Source organism: Suncus etruscus, chromosome 2, assembly GCF_024139225.1.
Source record: "Suncus etruscus isolate mSunEtr1 chromosome 2, mSunEtr1.pri.cur, whole genome shotgun sequence".
Lineage (NCBI taxonomy): Eukaryota > Metazoa > Chordata > Mammalia > Eulipotyphla > Soricidae > Suncus > Suncus etruscus.
This window is the reverse complement of record NC_064849.1, coordinates 19974099-19997421: the sequence shown is the minus strand read 5'-3', so window position 1 is coordinate 19997421 and position 23323 is coordinate 19974099. Positions and strand designations below refer to the sequence as shown.

Here is a 23323-nt window from a genome sequence, read left to right as displayed (position 1 = left end):
AGCTCTGAGCTCAGGGATCACTCCTGGCAGTACTCAGGAGAGGTGCTAGAAATGGAGCAGTCGGTTACTCCTGGCTATCTGTTCTGAAATAGCCCCTGGCAAGCACAGGGGACCATATGGGATGCCGGGATTTGAACTAATGACCTTCTGCATGAAAGTCTAATGCCTTACCTTTATGCTATCTCTCTGGCCCTTCACTTTAGCCTCTTAAAAAAAGAGAGAATACGGGGGCCAGAGTGGTGGCGCAGGTGGTACCAGGCATTTGCCTTGTATGCGTTCACTTAGGTCTGACCGTGGTTCCATTCCCCCCCCCCCCCCCAGTCTCATATGGTCCCCCAAACCAGGAGCAATTTCTGAGCGCATAACCAGGAGTAACCCCTAAGCGTCACCAGGTGTGGCCCAAAAAGCAAAATAAAATCTCTTGTTCCCCATCTCCTTTAGTTAGAAGTTAGTATAGAATGAGAGATATTTTCCATTTACTTCTTTTTAATAGTTATAATCTAATTTTGTGTAATTGTTCTCTTTTTTGAAGACAAGATTTTTTTTGTTGTTTATTTGTTTTGGGGTCACACCCAGCAACACTCAGGGATTACTCGTGGTTCTGCACTCAGAAATTACTCCTGGCACACTTGGCCCCAAGACCCCTATTATTAAGGAGAGTATTATTATTATTATTATTATTATTATTATTATTATTATTATTATTATTATGGAGAGTCTGTTGCCATAGCTTCTTAGACTGGCTTAAAATTACATATTTAGGAGCCAGAAAAATATGATAGTGGGTAGTCACTTGGGACCCACTTGAGTTCAATTCACTCAAGTACCACCAAGAGATCCAAGCTTCTCCCTACGCCCCCTGCCCTTTTGTTATAGATTTAAAGTATTCTCTTTTGCTTTGGGGGACACACATGGTAGTATTCAGGGGGTACTTCTGATCTATGGTCACTGGTTGCTCCTCTGGGTGCTTGGAAGACATATGTTGCCAGGGATCCAAACCTTGGTGTCTGACACGCAAAGCATATGCATTATCCTTCTGAGTTTGCCCCCTATCTCCTAGAGTAACTAAAACAGAAATGTGTCAGTTGTGTATCAAAGTCGTAAATATCTTATTCTATGCAGTATTTACTCATCACATGTTTGGAATAACATGTTGAAGTTATGTTTCATTTTCTAGTCTTATAGAAACACTAGTTTTATTAACTAAAGGTCTCAGCTGAAAGCAAAAATTTTCACTAGGAATTGAAGATAAGGGGCAGGGCTATGGTACAGCAGGTAAAGCACTTGCCCTACATACAGCCGACCCATGTTCAATCCCTGACATCCATATGGTTCTCCAAGCACAGGCAGGAGTCTAGGTGTCACTCATAAACCCAAAAAAAAAAAAAAAAAGATTGAAGATAAAAGATTTCAGGATTTTGGTATTGGGGCTATAGTACAGTGGGGTAGTGCTGTGCTATCACTCTGGTCCCTAGAAGTAATTTTTGTTTTTGTTTTTGGACCATACCCGGTGACTCTCAGGGTTTACTCCTAACTATGCACTCAGAAATTGCTCCTGGCTTGAGGAGATCATATGGGATGCCGGGGGATTGAACTGCGGTCTGTCCTAGTTTAGCACGTGCAAGGCAAATGCCCTACCACTTGTGTCACTGCTCTGGCTCCTCGAAGAAGTAATTTTTGACTGCAGAGACTGGAGTAACCCCTGAGCTCCGCTGGGTATGGCTCAAACCACACACACACACACACACACACACACACACACACACACACACACACACACACACACACACACACACAGACAGACAGAAGAAATTATTGGGGAGAAGTATCCAAAGCCTAGGACTTTGTGAGATATGTGTGAGACTTTGTGAAATAGGAAGGAAGGAAGAAGAGGGGGTGGATGGAGGATGGGAGGAAGATGACAACAACTACATATTCTGGATAAAGAAACTAAAAGAATGCTGCACAGCGTGCTTTTTTGGGAGGGATGGTTGGTTTGGGGGCCACACCCAATGGTGCTCAAGGGTTACTCCTGGCTCTGCACTCAGGAATCTCTCCTGGTGACTTGAAACCAAATAAGGTACTAGGGATTGAACCAGTCAGTCACATGCGAGATCATTGCCCTCCCCACTCTATTATCACTCTGATCTGTACAGTTTTGATTTAACATCTATGCTGTGACTTTTTTTTTTTTTTTTTGGTTTTTGGTTTTTGGGTCATACCCGGCTGTGCTCAGGGGTTACTCCTGGCTGTCTGCTCAGAAATAGCTCCTGGCAGGCATGGGGGACCATATGGGACACCGGGATTCGAACCAACCACCTTTGATCCTGGATGGGCTGCTTGCAAGGCAAACGCCGCTGTGCTGTCTCTCCGGGCCCCTGTGACTTTTTTTTTTAATGGAATAATTTTGTCCAAATAGAGAATTTTTTACAATTTTAATACATAATACATAATTTCTAAAGAAATTATTTGGTCCAGTGACTTAAAGTTCTTTATGTTATACTCAATACATTTGTAATCCTCATGTTAGATGAAAATTAGTTTTTTCAGTTATACGTAACTGACTTGCTCTTCAGTTTTGTCACCTTCATTTTCAGTTAGGAGAATTGTATCTAATAGAATGATTGATGAAGACTGAATTTCTGAATTTCGGAGCCTCACTGGGCTCTGGTACACGGCAGGATTGATCCCATTTCTCATTCCATGTTTCATGAAAATAGAGTTCTCTGCTATTGAATTCTGAAAGTAGATATTACTAGATCCTTTTCTGAGAGTTTTTGCTGATTTTGTAGTCTGATAATTGCAGGTGATATACCGGCCAAATGCATCCCGAAATGTCTTGTTGAAGAGGGTGTAGACCAAAGGATTCACTCCTGAGGAAACATAACCTATCCACACAAATACCTCCAGAAGCATTTCTAGAGTAGTCTGGTTACAGGAATCACATAAAGTTGAAGTTATATTTGTAATAAAAAAAGGACACCACATAAGCAAGAAGAGGAAAAACACAATCCCCAGAACTTTAGATGCTCTTTGTTCGTTAGAAATTGTCTGCGCTGACTTTTTTCCAACTGTAGACATTCTTCGCATAAATGTATCATCACTTGAATTGGGCAGAGTTTTGTTTTTGCAAGAACCATCCAATATAGCCACCTTTTCAGGTGATGAACAAAATTTTTCATCCTTTTGAAAAACTGTGGACACAGTCAGCCATGTTAGTCGTTGAGAGGTTTTACTTTTTATCAAGTAAGCTTTCTTCTGTAAAGCACGGATAGTGAGGAAATAGGTGACAATCATGATCGCCAGAGGTGTAAAGAAGGAAGCCAGTGAACCAAAGAGCATGAAATTGCCGAAACGATCCTTGGTCATCCTACAAGTGATATTATTGGGGTTTTCTATGTTCTCTTCTATTCCTGTAATAGGGACTGGAATGGCAATTCCTATAAAAAAAAAAGGGGGGGGGGGAACAGATGTGTTGATTTTTATGATCTGTGACCTTTTTTGAGAGTGGGGAATGGGGGATTCAGGAGTGGAGGTTGGGGAAGCAAACAAATCCCAAATGTGTTTAGGGCTTTATTCCTGGCTCCGAGCTCACACCTGGTTGATCACTCCTAGTTGATCTTTGGAAACTATATTGTATAATAGAAATAGAACCCAGTTTGGCCACATGCAAGACAAATATACTCTATAGTATCTCTTAGGCCCAAATGATTCTTGACTCTTAAATTATGTCTTTTTAGTTTGTTATAGTGGCTTCATGCTGGCTAGTATAGTTACTGTTACCTACAGTATATATTCTACCAAAAGACAAAATCAGTAGCTTTGACAAATAGAACAGACCATATGGAATACCAGGGATCAAACCCTGGTCAACCATACGCAACCTGTTGTATGTATCTTCAGTCCCAAACTTGCTGTTTTAAACAAAGATCGTTCCAGGTTCCAGGTTTCTAGTTAAAGATTTCCTAAAACTATAGTTTGTCCAGGAAATAATAGGAAGTATTCCAAGTTAAGAAAGGAAGTTCGGTAGTATAGTTGCTTTATCTTAATGTTGAATGTGTATTTTATTGAGAGATTCCTAGAGTATATTTGAATAATCTTTTTTTTTTTTTTTTTTTTTTTTTTTGGTTTTTGGTTTTTGGGCCACACCCGGTGACGCTCAGGGTTTACTCCTGGCTAAATGCTCAGAAATTGCTCCTGGCTTGGGGGACCATATGGGACTCCAGGGAATCAAACCATGGTCCGTCCTAGCTCAGCACATGCAAAGCAAATGCCCTACCGCCTGCACCACCTCTCCGGCCCTAAATAGTTTATCTTAATTCTAAGTAGATCATCTATTTTTCCCTGTGGACTAGAAATGTATTTAGAGAAAATTTATCTTTGATCTTTCTGACTTGATATGGTGAGACCTAAATATTCCTTGTTTTAATTTCTTTGATAGGATTGGGTATATGTCTTGCTGGATTTACTTCTCTGGCTTCTTGTTTTAAAAATAATTTTCTTGGGCCGGAGCAGTGTTGCAGATTAGTAAGGCGTCTGCCTTGCCGGCGCTAGCATAGAATGAACTGCGGTTCCATCCCCCAAGCCAGGAGTGATTTCTGAGCACATAGCCAGGAGTAACTCCTGAACGTCACCAGTTGTAGTCCAGAAAATAAAAAAAGTTTTTTTTCTTTAATATGAAAGAAAAACACTGTGTTCTATTTTCTAATATTTTACATAGCAGGGGGTAGGCATTTAAATTTGGTCTTGTGAATCTTAATGAAGCAAGTTTGTTATTAGGTCAACATGAACCATTTCCTTTGAATAACAGATTTTTTTTAACTAAGCCTATATTAATTGATTTTTAGACATTTTTCGAGTCCTTATTTTATTAATCTAAAATTACCCCATCATCATTCTTTAATAGCTACCATAAAGAGCTCTTGTCAATAATAATTTATTCTGGGGCTGGGACAATAGGGAGGGCTTATTTTATTTGCCTTGTGTGTGGCCAACTTGTTCATTCTCCAGCATCCTATGTGTTCCCTGAACTATAACAGGAGTAATCCTTGAGCATAGAGCCAGGAGTAATCTCTGAACATCGCTGGGTGTGGCCCAAACACAACACAACAATGTTAACTTTCTCAACCCTTTATAATGAAGAACACCCTGCATTCTCCATCTCCCTTGGGGCTTACCACCAGAAAAGAGGATTCTGTTATAATTGTTCTCCACTAGTGGTCAGCAAACTTGAATTTGAGGGCCAACCAAATCTGACCTGACTTTTCTTTTGTCAATAAACTATTACTGGAACATAGGCATATCCACTCATTAATTTTAATAATCTGGTTCCTTTTGGTCTACTATTTCAGATTTGAGTTCTGACAAAGGCAACTTGACAAAAATCTGCAAGTCAAAACATTTACTATCTTACACTTCCATAGAAAGTGTCACTAACCTCTGTTCTATGCTGTTAATTCCAAAGAAACTTGCACTGATTTTTCTTAAAAAAAAAGACAAAAACAAAAAAAACCTTTCAGATCTATTTAGTTTTTGTTTTGTTTTGATTTGGGACCACACCTGGCAGTGCTCAGATACTACATCTACAGCCCAGTGTTTCTTTTCATGCCACTCTTTTCTCCATTCAATTTATCTACCAACACAGGATATTTCTCTGATGTTCTTAATGATTTTAGAACCTTGTTTTAATCTTCTCCTCTGCTATCACTTCTCATGACTTCTTTCCTTTCATGAGTCTTCTAATGTCTGAGTTTTATATTCCTTGAACTTAAGTGTAATCATCTATCCTGAAGTCATCCATAGTCCACTTACCACCTATCTTATGTAAAACTCCAAACTTTTCAAAATAGAATTGGGCCTGGTATTTTAGGAACATAAAGTCTTTTTTCATATCTTATTTGTCCTTTGCTTTTAACATATAGATCTCTCTTGTTTTTTGTTTGTTTTAATCAGAAAGGAATGACTACTGGTCATACTTACTAATCATAGTAATTTTTTTTTTACATCTTAAGAGGTGTTCTATAATTTATGCTATACTTCATACTAAGTGTATTATTATAGCAGTTTTCTATGAAATGTTTCGGATCATTTTTAATTTCTTATAATTTTTAATTTAAAAAGTTCAGAGACTGGGCGATAGTACAGCAGGTAGGTACTTGCTTTGCCCATGAGCAACGTGGGTTCAATCCTTGGCATCTTGGTCACCCAAGCCTGCCAAGAGCAAGCCCTAAGCATCAATGGGTATAGCCCAAAATCAAAGAAATAAAAATTTCCAAGTAGGGCTGGATGTGACCAATAGTCATTCTAAGCACAGAGCCCTGGACTATCAACACCCTTTTCTTCCATTTTATTTTCAAAACATTTAAACAGATGCCTTTAGTGTATACCCTTTGTCTTCCAGTATGGATACTGGAATGAAAAATGATACCTATGTGGAAAATGTTTTGGTTTCCTTTTTTTCTCTCTTTCCTATTTACCTTCATTAGATGCTATTCTAAGATATTTTTCAATTTTTATTACTACTTTTGTAACAATTCAAGATTTTGTTTTATGTAGACCTTAGTGCTCTGTTAACATATAAGACTTTTTTTAGGGACCAGAGAGATGGTATTGTATTTTGGGAGTTTCCCCTTGCATGCTGCCAACCCAGATGTCAATTATTGGCACCACATATGGTACCATGAATCCCACCAGGAGTGATCCCTGAGTGTAGAACCAGTGGTTAGGCCTGTGCATAAAAAGGGCAACAACAATGAAAAAGTAACTTTTCCAGTATGTCTGAATGTCAGAAATGAAACAATGCTAGGAATTGTGGCTTAATGATAAAATACTTGGCTATATATATATGAGGCCCTGGACTTAATTCCTGACACTGCCTATTCTCCCCCACAAAATCAGAGGAGGACTATTTCTCATTACAGAACATGTAGTCTTTCATACTTTTTACTAATAGCATAATTTAGAAAATACATTTGTTTAATGGCATCAGTACTTGTATTCATTTTAGTGGATTGCCTCATCTGCTGAGTTCTCTGCCAATCATAGTATTTTGCTACCCGAATGGAACCAAAGATTATAGCATCCAATTCAATGTTCATCACATACCTATTGAAATTAACCACACCACTGTAATCTTGATGAGGGCTTTAGCTCGTGAGTTACATTGATTAGCTTGGATTGGCTTTTTGATGGCTATGTATCGATCCACGGAAATGGCACAAAGATGCATGATGGATGCAGTAGAAAAAAGAACATCAAGAAATAACCAGGTAGGACACAGAACAAGTGGAAGGGGCCACATCACTTCTGAAAGAAAGAAAAACATTTTTTCAAAATGGCAACCTTCAGTATGCAGTTTCTTATTTTTATTTTTTAGGTAACCATGATTTTCACCTTTTTTAAGTTTTCTTCTGAATATTTACAATTTGACCTCTGCAGCATTTAACTTTAGATAATTGAGCTAGTAATATTAAGTAGATTTGTGCATTTACCTTTTGTGGGAGGGGCTTGTGCCACACCCAACAGGGTCAAGGATCAAAACTGGATCTGCTGCATATAACAAAGGCATGTCTCTTTCTCCCTTCTTATCTCTATGGGCCTTTGTATTACCTATCAAAAGCACTTTTTGTTTTATAAAATAATTATAACCTTCATTCCAGCTAGCAGCGTTTTAGGTTTTTCCACATGACTTTGACCTCTTTTATTTTTTTTTTTTTTTTGCTTTGTGATCATTAAAAACTTTACACAGTATTGCAAATAGAACTTAATCTTGCTATTCAAAAAGCAAATAGAACTTAACCTTGCTGTTCAAAAAAGCAAACTATTTTTAAGCTTCTATTAAAAAACCATTGACCTGGTGGACAGGGCCAAAAAAAAAGAAACCATCGACCTTGACCTTCTAGAATCCAGGTAATACAGCAAAATGTATATAAGAACGAATCTCTAGGATTTTAGTTTCCTTTCAGCATTAACAAGTAGCACAGTCTTTGTTGTTGCAAAATCAAATAATGATTTGAGTTCCTTTTTATTGGGGATGGAAGGATTTCCCCAGCTGTGCTCTGAAGATGGAGGTGGGGGCGGGGCTTCCCACCTGTGCTGTGAAGATAGAGGCTACTCTATTTGAAGAGACTTGCTTTGCTCAGGGCCACCAGCACCACACTTGGAGTTAGAAAGCTTGAACTGGGGCCATTGTAAATGCCTTTCCACCTTTTTAAGTCCAGTCTGAGTTTTCCTTTTGGATAGTATTAGATGAGCAAATGAGGATAATCAATGGTCTTAGATTATTATAATATAGGAACTGGATTGTTGTCCTCTATTTCTCTTATCAGTTCACTCCAATTATTGGGAGGGAGCATTGCAGATTTTTGGTTTAATAATAAATTATCAGGGACCAGAGAGATAGCACAGCGGTAGAACGTTTGCCTTGCACACAACCGATCCAGGACTGATGGTGGTTCGAATCCCGGCATCCCATATGGTCCCCCGTGCCTGCCAGGAGCGCTTTCTGAGCACAGAGCCAGGAGTAACCCCTGAGTGCTGCCGGGTGTGACCCCCCCCCCCCAAATAAATTATCAGAGGGTCTAAGTGTTAGTACAGCAGGTAGGGTACTTGCTTGCATGCTACTGACTCAGGTTCTATCGCCAGCATAGTACTTCCAGGAGTAATTCCTGAGTGCAGAGCAAGGAAGTAACCTCTGAGCGTTGCCAAAACAAGCATAAAAATAAAATGATCAAAATTAGAGATTAGTACAACTCTTACAAAAAGGTACTTCCTGTGTGCTTTATAATTGCAAGTACTTTGGAAGTAGTGATTTCCTGTGCAGGGTTGATGGTTCAGAGGACTGGAGTACATGTAGGAGCCTCAGGTTCTGTCTTGCACCTCTTGGTCCCCTAGCACCACACTAAGCTCTGGGGTATAGAGCGCACATGCGTACCACCCCCCCCCTACCCTCCACCCCCGCCTTTAAAATTTCTTCAGTTTTTGAATAGTGACTGCTGTTCAATCTCAATTTCTCATAAATTTACTTAGGAGACTGACCATTCATATGTAGATTTAATGTGTTGTGTATTTTACATGTATGTTTGCAGTTTCAGAGCAACTAACATTTTATAATTAACCTGAGAAAATTTCTGTTGGAATTCATTTGACACACACACACAGAGTTTAAGACTGATAAAAGAGAAAAATTATCCCTGTATAGAAGAACAAATGCCATGCATAAGATGTCTAGATTATTTTTTTTGTCATTGTTATGGGTTCACTGAAAAAATTCCTGATTACTTCTACCATCCAAAGTATATCTGACTCTGGCGAGGTATTAAGTAATTGGGATAACCGAAGGAAAATGATTGAAGTAATTGAAGAAAAATTATCTAGGATTCAGAGTACTGAGATCCTTCTGTGGTGAACTTTTAAATTATAGCCTAGGATGAAGACAGACTATTATACCAGACCCAAAATGCCAAGACTTAAATACTATTTTCTAAAGGATTTCAGTAAAATATATGACACAATCACAAAATGACAAACCAACTTTTTCTGACATCTTCCCTTCTTTGAGTTGGTATAGGATATTATTTGGGTAGTAGGTCACAGCAAGGCTATTCCTGGCTCTGATCAGGGTGACCATATACAGTGCCAGCAACAACTCATGATTGGCTGCATGCTTAGTGCCTTACTCCTGAACTCTCTCCAGCTTCAGACATTCTTACTAGGGATATTAAAATATTCATTACTAAGAACAAAATCAGCATAAAACTTCTTAAAAAAATATGTATCAGTTTTGGGGGAGGGCCCACCTGGCAGTGCTCAGAAGTTACAGAAATTACTCTTCACAGTGCTCAGGTGACTATTTGGAATTCTGGAGATAGAACCCAAGGTAGTCATGTGCAAGGCAAGCACCCTATCCACTGGACTATCACTCCAGTTCTGACTGTTTTGGAAAAACATTGCTTTGTGTATGATTCTTTTTCAACAACTTCTTTTAAAAATAATTTATATTGGGGCTAGAAAGATAGTACAAGCTGATGTAAGTCCCTTCCTTACAAAGGGATGAACGGCACTCCGTGTGGTCAGTCTTCTGAGCACTTACAGAGCCAGGAATAACTCCTGACCACAGCTGGCTTTGGCCCCCAAACAAAACAGAAGTAATTCATGTTTTTAAATGAATACTGTGATTGGACTTCTCTTCTTTCCACTAAATTGGATGTGTGGAAATAATTAATCATAGTCATTGAACTGGAAAGGACCTTAATGATTATATCACTGCTTTTACAGATGAGTAAATTCAGTCATAAATAATTCTTTGGATAGAGATGGGGAAATTATGTATGAAAACTAAAACGTTAATTAAAACTGTTATTTGTAGTCTTGTTTCTTAAAGTGTGTTGTTCAGTTCACCAAGGACCTGCATCACTTAGGAACTTGTTAAAACTATTCTCTTGGGCCTCATCTTAGGTCTACTGAATAAAATTACAGTTTTAACTAGATCCCCTTGTGATTTGTATGCAAATTAACATTTGAAAAATACTACTTTAAAAGATTTCTGGAAAAGGTTGTTATCCTGAACCTTAGAAGGTTCATCTCAGTTTGGTTGTATAGATGGATTTAGAATGCCTTATAGAAGGGAATTAAAGGGATACTTTCCCAAAGAAAAGTTATAGAAAAAAAAATTTAGAGGAGTCTGATAGCCAATGAATTCATAATTTCTATAAGTAGAAAAGGACCTTGAACATGATTTAAATTAAAAGATTCTAGAGTAAATAAAATCATCTTTGGACCAAGAGGCTGCCTTCAAAATAGTTCTATAATACTAGATTAAGACTCAAGCCTCGGCCCGGAGAGATAGCACAGCGGCGTTTGCCTTGCAAGCAGCCGATCCAGGACCAAAGGTGGTTGGTTCGAATCCCGGTGTCCCATATAGTCCCCCGTGCTTGCCAGGAGTGACCCCTGAGCACCGCCGGGTGTGGCCCAAAAAAACAAAAACAAATAAACAAAAAAAAGACTCAAACCTCATAATCCCTGAGCACCACCGGGTGTGGCCCCAAAACCAAAATAAATAAATACATGTTTAAAAAAAAAAAGACTCAAGCCTAGAGCTACAACTGAGCTATTGCTCACAGTTTGGATTTTTGAATGAGTAATTAAATCTTGTAGAGATAAAATCTTTTAGTCTTATAAATATACACAACTTATTTTAAATATTCTTTTTTTGGGGGGGGTATGCCACACCCAGTGGTGCGCAGGGGTTACTACTGGCTGTCTGCTCAGAAATAGCTCCTGGCAGGCACGGGGGACCATATGGGACACCGGGATTTGAACCAACCACCTTAGGTTCTGGATCGGCAGCTTGCAAGGCAAACGCCGCTGTGCCATCTCTCTGGCCCCTCTCTTAAATATTCTAAGAGTCATAGGCTTCTTTATTTTCTTGAAATCGCTGTTCTGTAATATCTTTAAAATGGATTAATAATAATTTCAACCTGCCTATGTAGCTATTCTAATTATTTATTAAATAAAGTTAAGACCTAGCCACAATTACTAGAAGGAAAATGCTAGTCAGAAACCTAATAGCCATGAATAAGAAGCTGAAGCAGAACTCTGAAATCAAAGGTATGTATCTGAGAGCTGGAGAGGTAACACAGCCCAGGAAAAGTTTTGTTTGGTTAGTTTGTTTTGGGGGTTACACCTATTGGTGCTATAGTTATTCCCAGTCTGTCCTCTCGGGACCATACTGTGATAGGTATCAAACCTGGAAATGCACTCTGCCTTTTGAACTGTCTCCAGTCCTATGCCTGCTTTTTTTAGTTGTCAGTTTTTAATGCTGGGCTTAGAAACTCTTAGCATGGGAACCGGAAAGATAGCACAGCAATAGGGCGTTTGCCTTGCATGCAGCCAATCCAGGATGGACAGTGGTTCAAATCCCAGCATCCCATATGGCACCCATGCCTGCCAGGAGTAACCCCTGAACACCACCAGTTGTGACCCAAAAACCAAAAAAAAAAAAAAAGAAGAAGAAGAAGAAGAAACTCTTAGCATGAAGCAGTTTGTCAAAGATTATTCCCCCAAAATCTTGGTTTGTGGGTCAGCTACCGTATGTATGTCTATAATTTCCAATTTATGAGTGTGAGAGGCTAGCATGTATTTTCTCATATACTTGATCATAGATAAATAAGTTTTAGACTCTGGAATATACAACAGATAGAGCCTTTGTTTACATGCAACTGACCTGGGTTCAATCCCTGGCACCCCATATTCTCCCAACTCCCACCAAAAGTAATCCCCCAGTGGAAAGCCAAAAGTAAACCCTGAGCTCTGCCATATGTAGCCCCGAAACCAAAATAAGATATTGAATTAATGTAACAATGTTTTAAATAGTGGTTAAGTTTAGCTTAGTTTTTTTTTTTTTTTTTTAATGTAGTAACCTGGGTCTGGAGTAACTTGGATACAGGAGTTAAAGCTTTGCATAAATAAGGCTTTGTATAGGGTTCAACCCCAGTTGTTCTCTATACAGCTTCATTTCTATAATTAAAAAGTGTTTGAAGCTCTGAAAGACTTTATCTTGGGTTCAGAAATATGATTCAGCAGTAAAAGACATGCCTGTTGTCTTGATACATGAGATCTAGATTCAGTTCTGAGCACTGCAAAGGAAAAAAATTTTTTACTTTTAAAATTTAAGTTTTTCATTCAAAATTATCTAGGAACTGGAGCAAAAAGTCAACCCGGTGCACCACTGGGTGTAACCCAAAAACGTACCATCTAGAATGCAATGCGGTTAAAACATAACTAAACATAACTATCTAGGAAATAAACACTCCACCAATTTTATGTTAAAATGTCAAGTTTTTTAGTGTTTTGCTTAAAAGTCTGTCTTGAACCCCTGACATTTTTTTTTTTTTTTTTTTTTTTTTTTTTTTTTTTTTTTTTTGGTTTTTGGGCCACACCCATTTGACGCTCAGGGGTTACTCCTGGCTATGTGCTCAGAAATCGCCCCTGGCTTGGGGGGGACCATATGGGACGCCGGGGGATCGAACCGCGGTCCTTCCTTGGCTAGCGCTTGCAAGGCAGACACCTTACCTCCAGCGCCACCTACCCGGCCCTAACCCCTGACATTTTAAAAATGAACTTTGTTTTCTGCTTCTGGAAATCTGCTATTCCCTTTCAAATATGTGGACTGTATTTTCCCAGCTTGTTTTAGTAATGTGAAACTTTAACTTCAAAGTTCTTTTATCTAATAATTTAAGTATCTTTCCACTATTTTGCTTATTATGTTTTGTTTATGAAATTATGTATTTTGAAGTTAACTTTGCTTCTTTTAAGTCATTCTCATATATTCAATATATCAGTTAATTTTTATGATAGTATGAGGTGAGCATTATGTCATTTTTTGTATTTCTAGCAAAGTATGTTTTAAAGTATGATTTTGGGGGCCAGATCAATAGTACAGCATGTAGGGCCAATTAATTTGCACACTGCTAACTCTGGTTTGATCCATATGGTCCCCTGACCAGCAGTGATCCCTGAGCACAGATCTAGGTGTAAGTCCTGAGCACCTCCAGATATGTTCAGAAATAAGCAAATATAGTTTGATTTTATATTTTATGCTACTATTATATGAATGGAGATAAGAGCTTGAATCTTATGACTATAAGATCTTGACCATGTATGCCTACTTGATTTCTTTTCAACTTAATTCATTATTAAGGTTGTTTATAGTCTTTATAGTAAAATTTCTTAATTTTTACAGTTCTGTGTGATATTGAATTATATTATAGATATATAAATGAGAAGATATAAACAATACTAATGAATAGAATCTGATTTAAGCAGAAGCTCTATTCATAAGAACCTTATTCATTACTGCTTAAACAGCCAGAGCTTAAAACCAGAAAAATTATTGAGAATGAGAAGTTTTAACCATCACCATCCATTTTTTGGGAGGAATAAATATTTTCTATAGTTTTTTGTAATTATAAAAATGTAACTTTAAATTTGAATACAGTATTATGGTGCCGGCAAGGTGGCGCTCGAGGTAGCATGGAGGTAAAATGTTGTTTGCCTTGCATGCAGAAGGTCGGTGGTTCAAATCCCGGCATCCCATATGGTTTCCTGAGCACTGCCGGGTGTAACCAAAAGAAAAAAAAAAAAAAAGACTGTTCTTCACTGTCATTTTTAGGGGGTGTGCAGATTCTGAATATAGCGAGATTAGATGGCTTTTTTTGATCATTTTATTAAATGCCTGAGAAGAGAATATAGTTATTTCTAAGAAATTTTTTTACTCTGTAAAGTTGATTATCAAGCACAGAAAATGGTGAAAAATGAGGGACTGCTTATATCTGTAAATAGTAAAACTAAAAATTAAATAAACTCACTAATAATTTCTAATTTTATGGTTTGATAACAGGAACAAAAAATACTTTGGTAAAATACTTACCAAACATTATAGTCATGAGGGCAATCGGCATCACAAACAACCCAACCAGTAAATCAGCCACTGCCAAGGACATTAGAAAATAATTGGTAGCATACTGAAGCCTTTTCTCGAGTGAAACAGCCAGAATAACAAGGATGTTTCCACCAATTGTAGGTATTATCACCATGAATATCAAGAGAGCTGCCCAGCGTGGTTTAGTTCCATGTTCCTCACCAGTCTCTTTCATTTCACCTGATGTCAGTTCTGTCTGTAATCCAGACCAGTTAGAAGAGAATAAGTCATCAAATGAACTCTGCAAAATGGGCTCAGGAATTTGTTTTTGTTCAGACATTCTATAAGAGAAAGCCATTCGCTACTTTTCAGTGATTTAATCCAATTTTGTAAAATGGCCAGCATGGTCAGTAGCTAAATTAGCTATCTTCTTTTTTAAGGCATTTTACTTTTGATAGACACTCAAAGCCAAGTTGAATTTAAAAAAAAAAAAAGTTTTCCAAAATGAGAGTGTATATGAATCTATTCTTGTCTGTAGGTAGTACCCACGAATTGAGGATTCCACGAAGGCTCAGATTTCAGAAGGCTTAGTCGAAGAAACCCATGGCTGGGGGGAGAAAAAGAGACTGTTAATTTGGTTTTTTCTTAGGGTGTGTGTGTGTGTGTGTGTGTGTGTGTGTGTGTGTGTGTGTGTGTGTGTGTGTGTGTGTGTGTGTGTGTGTGTGTGTGTGTCGAAGAAAAAGAGACTGTTAATTTGTTTTTTTCTTAGGGGTGTGTGTGTGTGTGTGTGTGTGTGTGTGTGTGTGTGTGTGTGTGTGTGTGTGTGTGTGTGTGTGTGTGTGTGTGTGTGTGTGTCGAAGAAACCCATGGCTGGGGGGAGAAAAAGAGACTGTTAATTTGGTTTTTTCTTAGGGGGGTGTGTGTGTGTGTGTGTGTGTGTGTGTGTGTGTGTGTGTGTGTGTGGTGATCGTTATGTTTAAATGTTAATGTTCTCCCTAGATAAAAAGTGTAGATTATATTATTTTCTTTATTTTCCAAAACAGTTTTAAAACTTTTCAATGAGCCCCTCCCTCTATTCTCAATAAGTCTTTTGTGCATTTAATCACAGATTGCTAATCTGTGAAGGTGCAATTCATAGATTACTGATATGCTTCATTAATTTTTCAGTGATTATACTAAAAAATATAGAAGTTTCCTGACTCTTAAATGTATACGTTAGAATATGTAAAAGAAAACAGAAACATCAGAACACTTAAATAGTTTAGAATAGAACTTTTGGTTCACTACAGTCACCCACCTAAAAACACTTGAAATCCATCTGAAGTCTGAACAAATTATTTACCAGCTAAGAATTCTTATTTGTTATTGGGTTCTAAATCTTATCAGGTTTACCTTAATGCTGATATAAATGCAATTTTCCTAAAGCATTGTAGAACTTCTTTATAATGGGAGAAAGAAATAAAACATACTAGGATCCAAATAATTGCTTTTAATAATTTAATATTTCGAAGAATGTTTCTGTAGCAAAGAGTTTCTAGTTTTTCACTTTATATAAAATTTGAACCAAGTTTTTTTTTTTTTTTTGCTATACAAAAGATTTATTTACTTAATAATAATTTCTTTATTTAAGCACCGGGGCTACAAAATTTTTTAATCATTCCAGCCTCTTAGGATTTAAACTAATAACTACTCATAAAATTTATAAATATATTAAAATTTTCTTAACATTGGTTAAGTTTTCCATTAGTTTTAAATCACTGAATAGAAGTGAAAGATTATGGCAGCATAATTTTTGAACGCAGAAACATCTTCAGGTTAAGTCTATTTCTTTGTCAGATACTACTTACCTCTTATTTACTTGTTTCTCTCCAAGCTTGTCATTTTACCGGCTCAGTAGACCTGCTTGCTGCTGTTATGAAATCCTAGTCTCATTGTGACTTACTGAGCTTCCAGCTCTAGGACTTGAAAGCAATGAGGAAAAAAATGTGTTATGTGTTATATAGCTGTCAGCTTGCCAAGAAGGTTATTTCCTCTTTGATACATTTATTTTTGTGGAGTAGCATTTTTCATTATAATTTATGAAATCAGCAGTGAAGTATGATGAAATAGTTCATGACCCTTATTAAGTTATATTTCTAGCAATCTTTGATTGAGTAGATTGTGATAACTGTCATCTTAGTTTGATAGTTTTTTTTTTAGATTAACCCTCGTCTGTGTTTTCATTTGAGAGTTGTGGGGAGATGTTATTTGGAGATTATTAGAGCTTTCGTTTCATGAAGATTCTGTCCTTTGACCCTGTTTAGTGATTTCCAGAGTTCTAGTTTCCGGTAGTGAAACAAGACTCTTATCTAGCTTTTCTGCCATTGCTGTGGAGTACTAGTCATTTACTCTGGCTGCAGCCTTATATAGAAGAACAAAGAAAGGTTTGAATCCAACATGTATACATACATAGGTTTAAGCAAAATCTTTTTCATAGCTGGATTTTAAACAGATGACAGCTGATAATTGATGGGTTAGGAGTTTTTCTGTCCTGCAGGTTTTATTTTAGGCAACATATACAGTAAGTAATGAAGATGAACTTCTGCCTTGTTTCAGGAAATCTAAACAGCTATGCTGTTTTCTCTACACACTGTAAAACTAGCTTTCTGTTAATGCAACCTTAAAAAGCTTCCTTTTTATCATAGGTCAATCATACTATAACGTAGTTTATAATGCTTCTACTTCAGTAATTCTACAGCAGTGGATTTTGTGCCTCTTTTTTGTTTCTAACTTATATGCCTTAGCTTACATAAATGTTAATAGAAAAGAGTTGGTTCATTTTAGGCCAGCTGAACACTTCGTATTCTATACAATATTTGCTAATGGTTTCGATGATCAAAAGCAATAAAATAGATTTTTAATGTGCTAGAATTTTTCATCAAAATTTCAGAGTATTTTAAAATACTACTTTATTAGTCATAACTTGTTATCCGTGCTTAACATTTTAGAACATTTATTTTCATGTTAAAAATAGCACTCACTGATGGGGGAATAAAAGCATTGTTAGGGGCTGGAGACAGTATAGTAAGTAGGATATTTGCATTGCACTCAACTGACCCAGGTTCAATCCTAACCCTTTATTGTTCCTCAAGCCTGCTAGGAATGACTCCTGAATGCAGCATCAGGAATAAGCCCTGAGCATTTACAGGTGTGACCCAACAAACTAAGAAAAAAACTCACACAAACCCTTGGACACATATATTTATATCATATCATTATCCATAGTAGCCAAAACAGAAAGAATCCAGATTCATCTTGTTGATGAATTAATTAGCATGACCGAATGTAAGCCTAGCACATTAACCCCTATCTCCAGCCCCCTAAGAAAGTTTTTTGGTTTTGTGCCACACTTAGTAACACTCGTGGGTTGCTCCTGACTCTGCATTCAGGAATCATTCCTAGTAGGCTCAGAGATCATATAGGATTTTGAGATCAAATCCTGGTTAGCTATGTGTAAGGCAAGCACCCTTTTCCATTTTTTTTTAGGGGGGCCACACCTGTTTGATGCTCAGGGGTTACTCCTGGCTAAGCACTCAGAAATTGCCCCTGGCTTGGGGGGACCATATGGGACGCTGGGGGATCGAACCGCAGTCCTTCCTTGGCTAGCGCTTGCAAGGCAGACACCTCTAGTGCCACCTTACCAGCCCCACCCTTTTCAATTTTAATTTTTTTAATTATAACATCATAATTTACCAAGTTGTTCATAATATAGTTGTTTCAGGCATTGAATGTTCAAATGCCAATCCCACCACTATTGATAGACCAATTTCCCACCCACCACCCTAGCCTGCCCCCTTCCTAGCACAAAAATTTTATTTTGTTTGTTACAACAGAAAGCCGAATGAAATTATCAAAACTCAGATCAATAAGATTTAATTTGAAATAGTTGTTATATCTCTCATGGTGTTACTAATGTTACTGGGTTGTGGTTGTTGCAAGTTGAGCTTTCTATATTTAGGTTTCTATATTTAGGTTCACTAAACTTGGGTGATCTTCTATGCAACTTTCCCATCAGATCTGCTATGATCGTACTTGGTTGACACTGTTATGATTTCTTTTGTTTGTTTGTTTGTTTGTTTGGAGGCCACACCTGACAACACTAGGGTTATACTGGGGCTGTGCTTAGAAATTACTCCTGGCAGGCTCAGGGGGCATAATGGAATGCTGGGGATCAAACCTGTATCGGCTGCATGCAAGGCAAACATCCTAACTGAGTGCTCTCATTCCAGTCCACTATTACAATTTTTTTAAATAATATTTTATTTAAACACCTTGATTACAAACATGATTGTGGTTGGGTTTCAGTCATGTAAGAGAACACCCCCCCCCATCACCAGTGCAACATTCCCATCACCAATGTCCCAAACATCCCTCCTCCCCACCCCACCCCTCCTATACTCTAGACAGGCTCTCTATTTCCCTCATACATTCTCATTGTTAGGCTAATTCACAATGTAGTTATTTCTCTAACTAAACTCATCACTCTTTGTGGTGAGGTTCATGAAGTGAGCTGTAACTTCCATCCCTCCTTTCTTTTGTCTCTGAAAATTATTGCAAGAATGCCCTTCATTTTTCTTAAAACCCAGAGATGAGTGAGACCATTCTGCATCTTTCTCTCTCTTTAACTTTTTTCACTCAGCATAATAGATTCCATGTAATCCGTGTATAGGAAAATTTCATGACTTCATCTCTCCTGACAGCTGCATAATACTCGATTGTGTATATGTACCACAGTTTCTTTAGCCAATCTTTTGAAGGGCATTTTGGTTGTTTCCAGAGTCTTGCTATGGTAAATAGTGCTGCAATGAATATAGGTGTAAGGAAGGGGTTTTTGTATTGTATTTTTGTGTTTCTAGGGTATATTCCTAGGAGTGGTATAGCTGGATCGTATGGGAGCTCAATTTCTAGTTTTTTGAGGAATCTCCATATCACTTTCCATAAAGGTTGGATTAGATAGCATTCCCACCAGTAGTGGATAAGAGTTCCTTTCTCCCCACATCCCCGCCAACGCTGCTTGTTCTCATTCTTTGTGATGTGTGCCAATCTCTGTGGTATGAGGTGGTACCTCATAGTTGTTTTGTTTTGCATTTGTCTGATGATTAGTGATGTGGAGCATTTTTTCATGTGCCTTTTAGCCATTTGTATTTCTTTTTTGTCAAAGTGTCTGTACATTTCTTCTCCCCATTTTTTGATGGGATTAGATTTTTTTTTTCTTGTAAAGTTCTGTCAGTGCCTTGTATATTTTGGATATTAGCCCCTTATCCGATGTGTTTTGAGTGAATAGTTTCTCCCACTCAGTGGGACTATTACAAATTTTTCAAGTGTTACACAACCACAAGCCACTACATGGTTCAGTATCTATAGATCTGGAACCAATTTGGTGGCTTTGCAGTTTGATTAGGTTGTTTCTGTTGGAATGTGAAGAGCATAGTAGTGGGCTACTATAGTAGAAAGGGGAATTTGTCCCCACCCATTCTGAGAAGGCCCCAGGTTTCATCCCAGATCAGACTACTGAGAAGAATCGATGGACATCTGTTCTTTTGGGGCTTAGTAGAGGAGCCAGGCTATTTTTCTGCCAGGAAGATTGCAAGAGTGGGTGGAAACTGCACCGTTTGTCTAGTGATGGAGTGGTGATGTGAAGGGACTTGGCCCACACCTATTCTGAGACTACCCCAGAATTTTCAACTTGAGTCTGGTCCCACCTGACCATGCTCATATTTGAGTTCAGTTATCTCAAACAATACTATCTAGGAGCTAAATTTTTTTTTCTTTTTTTTTGGTTTTTCGGGCCACACCCATTTGATGCTCAGGGGTTACTCCTGGCTAAGCGCTCAGAAATTGCCCCTGGCTTGGGGGGAACCATATGGGACGCCGGGGATCGAACCGTGGTCCTTTCCTTGGCTAGCGCTTGCAAGGCAGACACCTTACCTCTAGCGCCACCTCGCCAGCCCCGGAGCTAAATTATTGTACAGTACAGTATTTACCTGGAACTTACCTGGAACTTCACACAATAGGTTCTTTCTGATTAATGTAGATGTAATGGTTAGACTCAAGTCATCACCCAATAACTTAATTGGTACATGTGTTTTAAAATACTAACTTATATTCTGACTTTTAGTTTACTGAACAAGTTATATCATTAACTTAAAAGAACAACCTCTCATATCTTTTATAGGTCTAGGAAGACAACTGAAATATAAGCCAGGACATTTTTTACCTCTCACTTATCACATCTGTCAAACACTTAACCATTAAGGAATTTTTAGCAGTACATGGATTGTGGACAGAGAAATAGCTCAGTAGGTTGAGTGCATGCTTTTCATGCCAGAGACCTGTATTCTATTTCTGGCATTTGTGTCCCCATCCTGTCCCCCCGAGTAGGGCCCCCCCACCCCACCCCACCCCCGCTGCTGCCAAACAGCTGAATTAATCCCTGAACTGCCAAGTGTGCCCTCCAGTCACTCCAGGGATGGGGGAACGAACCATTACAAGAATCTATTCATTACATAATTATTATGTAAGTACTTACATACTTATATATTGTATAAATATGTACATATATACATATGGGTTCCCAATTGCTCATGGGGATATAGTAATCAGTAAGACTTTTTCTTTTTTCTTTTTCTGTTTTTGTTTTTTTTTGTTTTCTGTATATTTGCTTTTCATTCTTGGGCCACACCTGGCAGTACTCAGGGATTATTCCTCCCTTCGTAATCAAAGATAACTTCTGGTAGGTTCATGGGACCATATGGAATGCTGGGGAATCAACCCGGGTAAGCCATGTACAAGGAAAACACCATGCCTTCTATGCTATCACTCTGGCTCCTCAAGATTATGTGCTGCTCTTTGTAATTTATAATCTTATGAAGGGTACTCACAAGTATATTGATAATTATAGTACAGAATATGGTAAAACTAAGACTTGACTTCAGCAGAGCCCCCATCAGAGCAGCTGAAATACTTTTTAGATTTTTTTCATTCCTCATTTATTATTTCTATTCTGACCGTTATTGGGAGAAGAGTTGGGCCACACCTGTTGGGGGTGAGAGCTAACTCCCAGTTCTGTGCTTAGTGGTTGCTCCCCAGTAGTGCTTAGCTACCAAAATGGAGTCAGCAGCAAAGACAAGCGCCCTAATCTATACTCTAAAATCTTCAGTTCTTTTTAACATTTAATGTTAGTTTTATGTTTGGCTTTTGGGTCATACATAGTTGTGCTCAAAGGCTACACACAGCTCTGTACTCCATGGTTGTTTATGCTTGTCTCAGGACTATACAGTGCCCAGGTATCAAACCTGGCCTCACTTATAAAGAACTCATCTGTTGAGATGTCTTCCCAACATTTTGTTCTGTTTTGTTTTTTGCTTCGTTTTGTTTTTTAAGCCCCGGAAGCGTTCAGGGCTCACTCCTGACTCTACACTCAGGGATCGCTCCTGGGGTATTTAGGGCTCAAACCCAGATTAGCCATGTTCAAGGCATGAGTCCTTACCTTTTGTACTATCACTCAACCCACATTTTCTTTCTCCGTTCACTTACTCCTAAGACTTCACAGTAGAATGGCTGCGATTTGTGTGATCATGAAATGAGACAAACAGCATACCAAGCTTTAAGAGACCTCAGACAGATTCTTGAGCTTTAATTTCGGTATTTGTAATTGATGGTGATGTAACCTCCTTTGCCTACTTCACAGTAACATTTGACTCCATTGATCATTTTCCCTTCCTTAAAGGACATTCTTTAGTCTTAGTTCAAGCTCTGTCATTACTGAGAAAAATTATTTTCTCCTTTCAGAGCTGACCTTTGTAAAACTCAAGTAAACATAAAATATTTTGATTTTCTTGAGGTCTTAGAAGAGATTACAGTCTAAACTAATTTATTAAAGAATTTGTCATTTGGGGCCGGAGCGGTGGCACGGAGTGGTAAGGCGTCTGTCTGCCTTGCCAGTGCTAGCCTAGAATGGACTGCAGTTTGGTCCCCCACCATCCCATATGGTCTCCCAAGCCAGGAGCGATTTCTGAGCACATAGCCAGGAGTAACCCCTGAGCGTCACCAGGCGTGGCCAAAAAAGAATTTGTCATTTATCTTAGCACTTGTCTGAGGTGTATATCTGGTATGTGGAACTGTTACTAGACTAAGAAATTTACAAGAAGTCTTGTGTGTGCTTTTTTCATTTATAGCCCTATAGTTTATAAGACATTTCATTCTTTATAGTGATCAACAAGTGTGCTCTGCCTTTAGCTCTAATATTTATAATCCAAAGCAAAACTTTTTAAGCTTCACCAAATTGTTAATGCCCTGTTTTAAGTAGAACACTTTTTAACAAGAAGAGATCATAAACTAAATGAGGTTTTAAGATACATTTAGTGTAAGTTATTACTATGAGTCAGTTTTCCCTAGAGTCCATTGGCTGTTGCCAAGTGGCAACAAGTGTCTTGTGAACCTTAAAGGTTGTTCAGGAGATCTGGAGGTCAGAAGCCTAAATATAATCAATAATATAATCATTACATTTCATGTTCAATTTTCCTTATATTGTTTTAAAACTTAGATATGAATTAGCTTATCTCCTAAAATGTAAGAGTCCAAAACAACTGCTCACTTATTGCCAAATTCCTCGTTCTGGTGCAAAGGCAATTTCTGGTTTTGCATCTATATTTAAGTGATTATATCATCTTATTTTGTCAATGTGGCATGAGGAAGGTAGAGCAGAAGCCATTTTCAAATAAGGTGATTAAGTCTGAGAGATTTAGTGATTACTACTCCAATAATAAATGGATTGTGCTGAAACTGGGATTCAGGTCTTTCTGACTGTACACTCATTTTTTCTCTATAAGAGCAAACTAAAAATAGGAAAAATGGAAGGGAAAA

The 23323-nt window shown here is 38.0% G+C and overlaps 2 protein-coding genes across 2 annotated transcripts in view; one reads left to right on the top strand and one right to left on the bottom strand.

Annotated features, from left to right (window-relative positions):
- PSMD1 (proteasome 26S subunit, non-ATPase 1) overlaps nucleotides 1-23323 on the top strand; it is a 95385-nt gene that overhangs the window by 40710 nt on the left and 31352 nt on the right. The gene's annotated exons all lie outside the window — the stretch shown is intronic.
- On the bottom strand, nucleotides 2468-14847 carry HTR2B (5-hydroxytryptamine receptor 2B). The gene is made up of 3 exons (XM_049769315.1): nucleotides 14429-14847; nucleotides 7105-7305; nucleotides 2468-3440 (listed from the first exon to the last, which is right to left on the bottom strand). The coding sequence occupies exons 1-3, from the start codon at nucleotides 14775-14777 to the stop codon at nucleotides 2551-2553; spliced, it is 1440 nt and encodes a 479-aa protein (XP_049625272.1). The 5' UTR covers nucleotides 14778-14847; the 3' UTR covers nucleotides 2468-2550.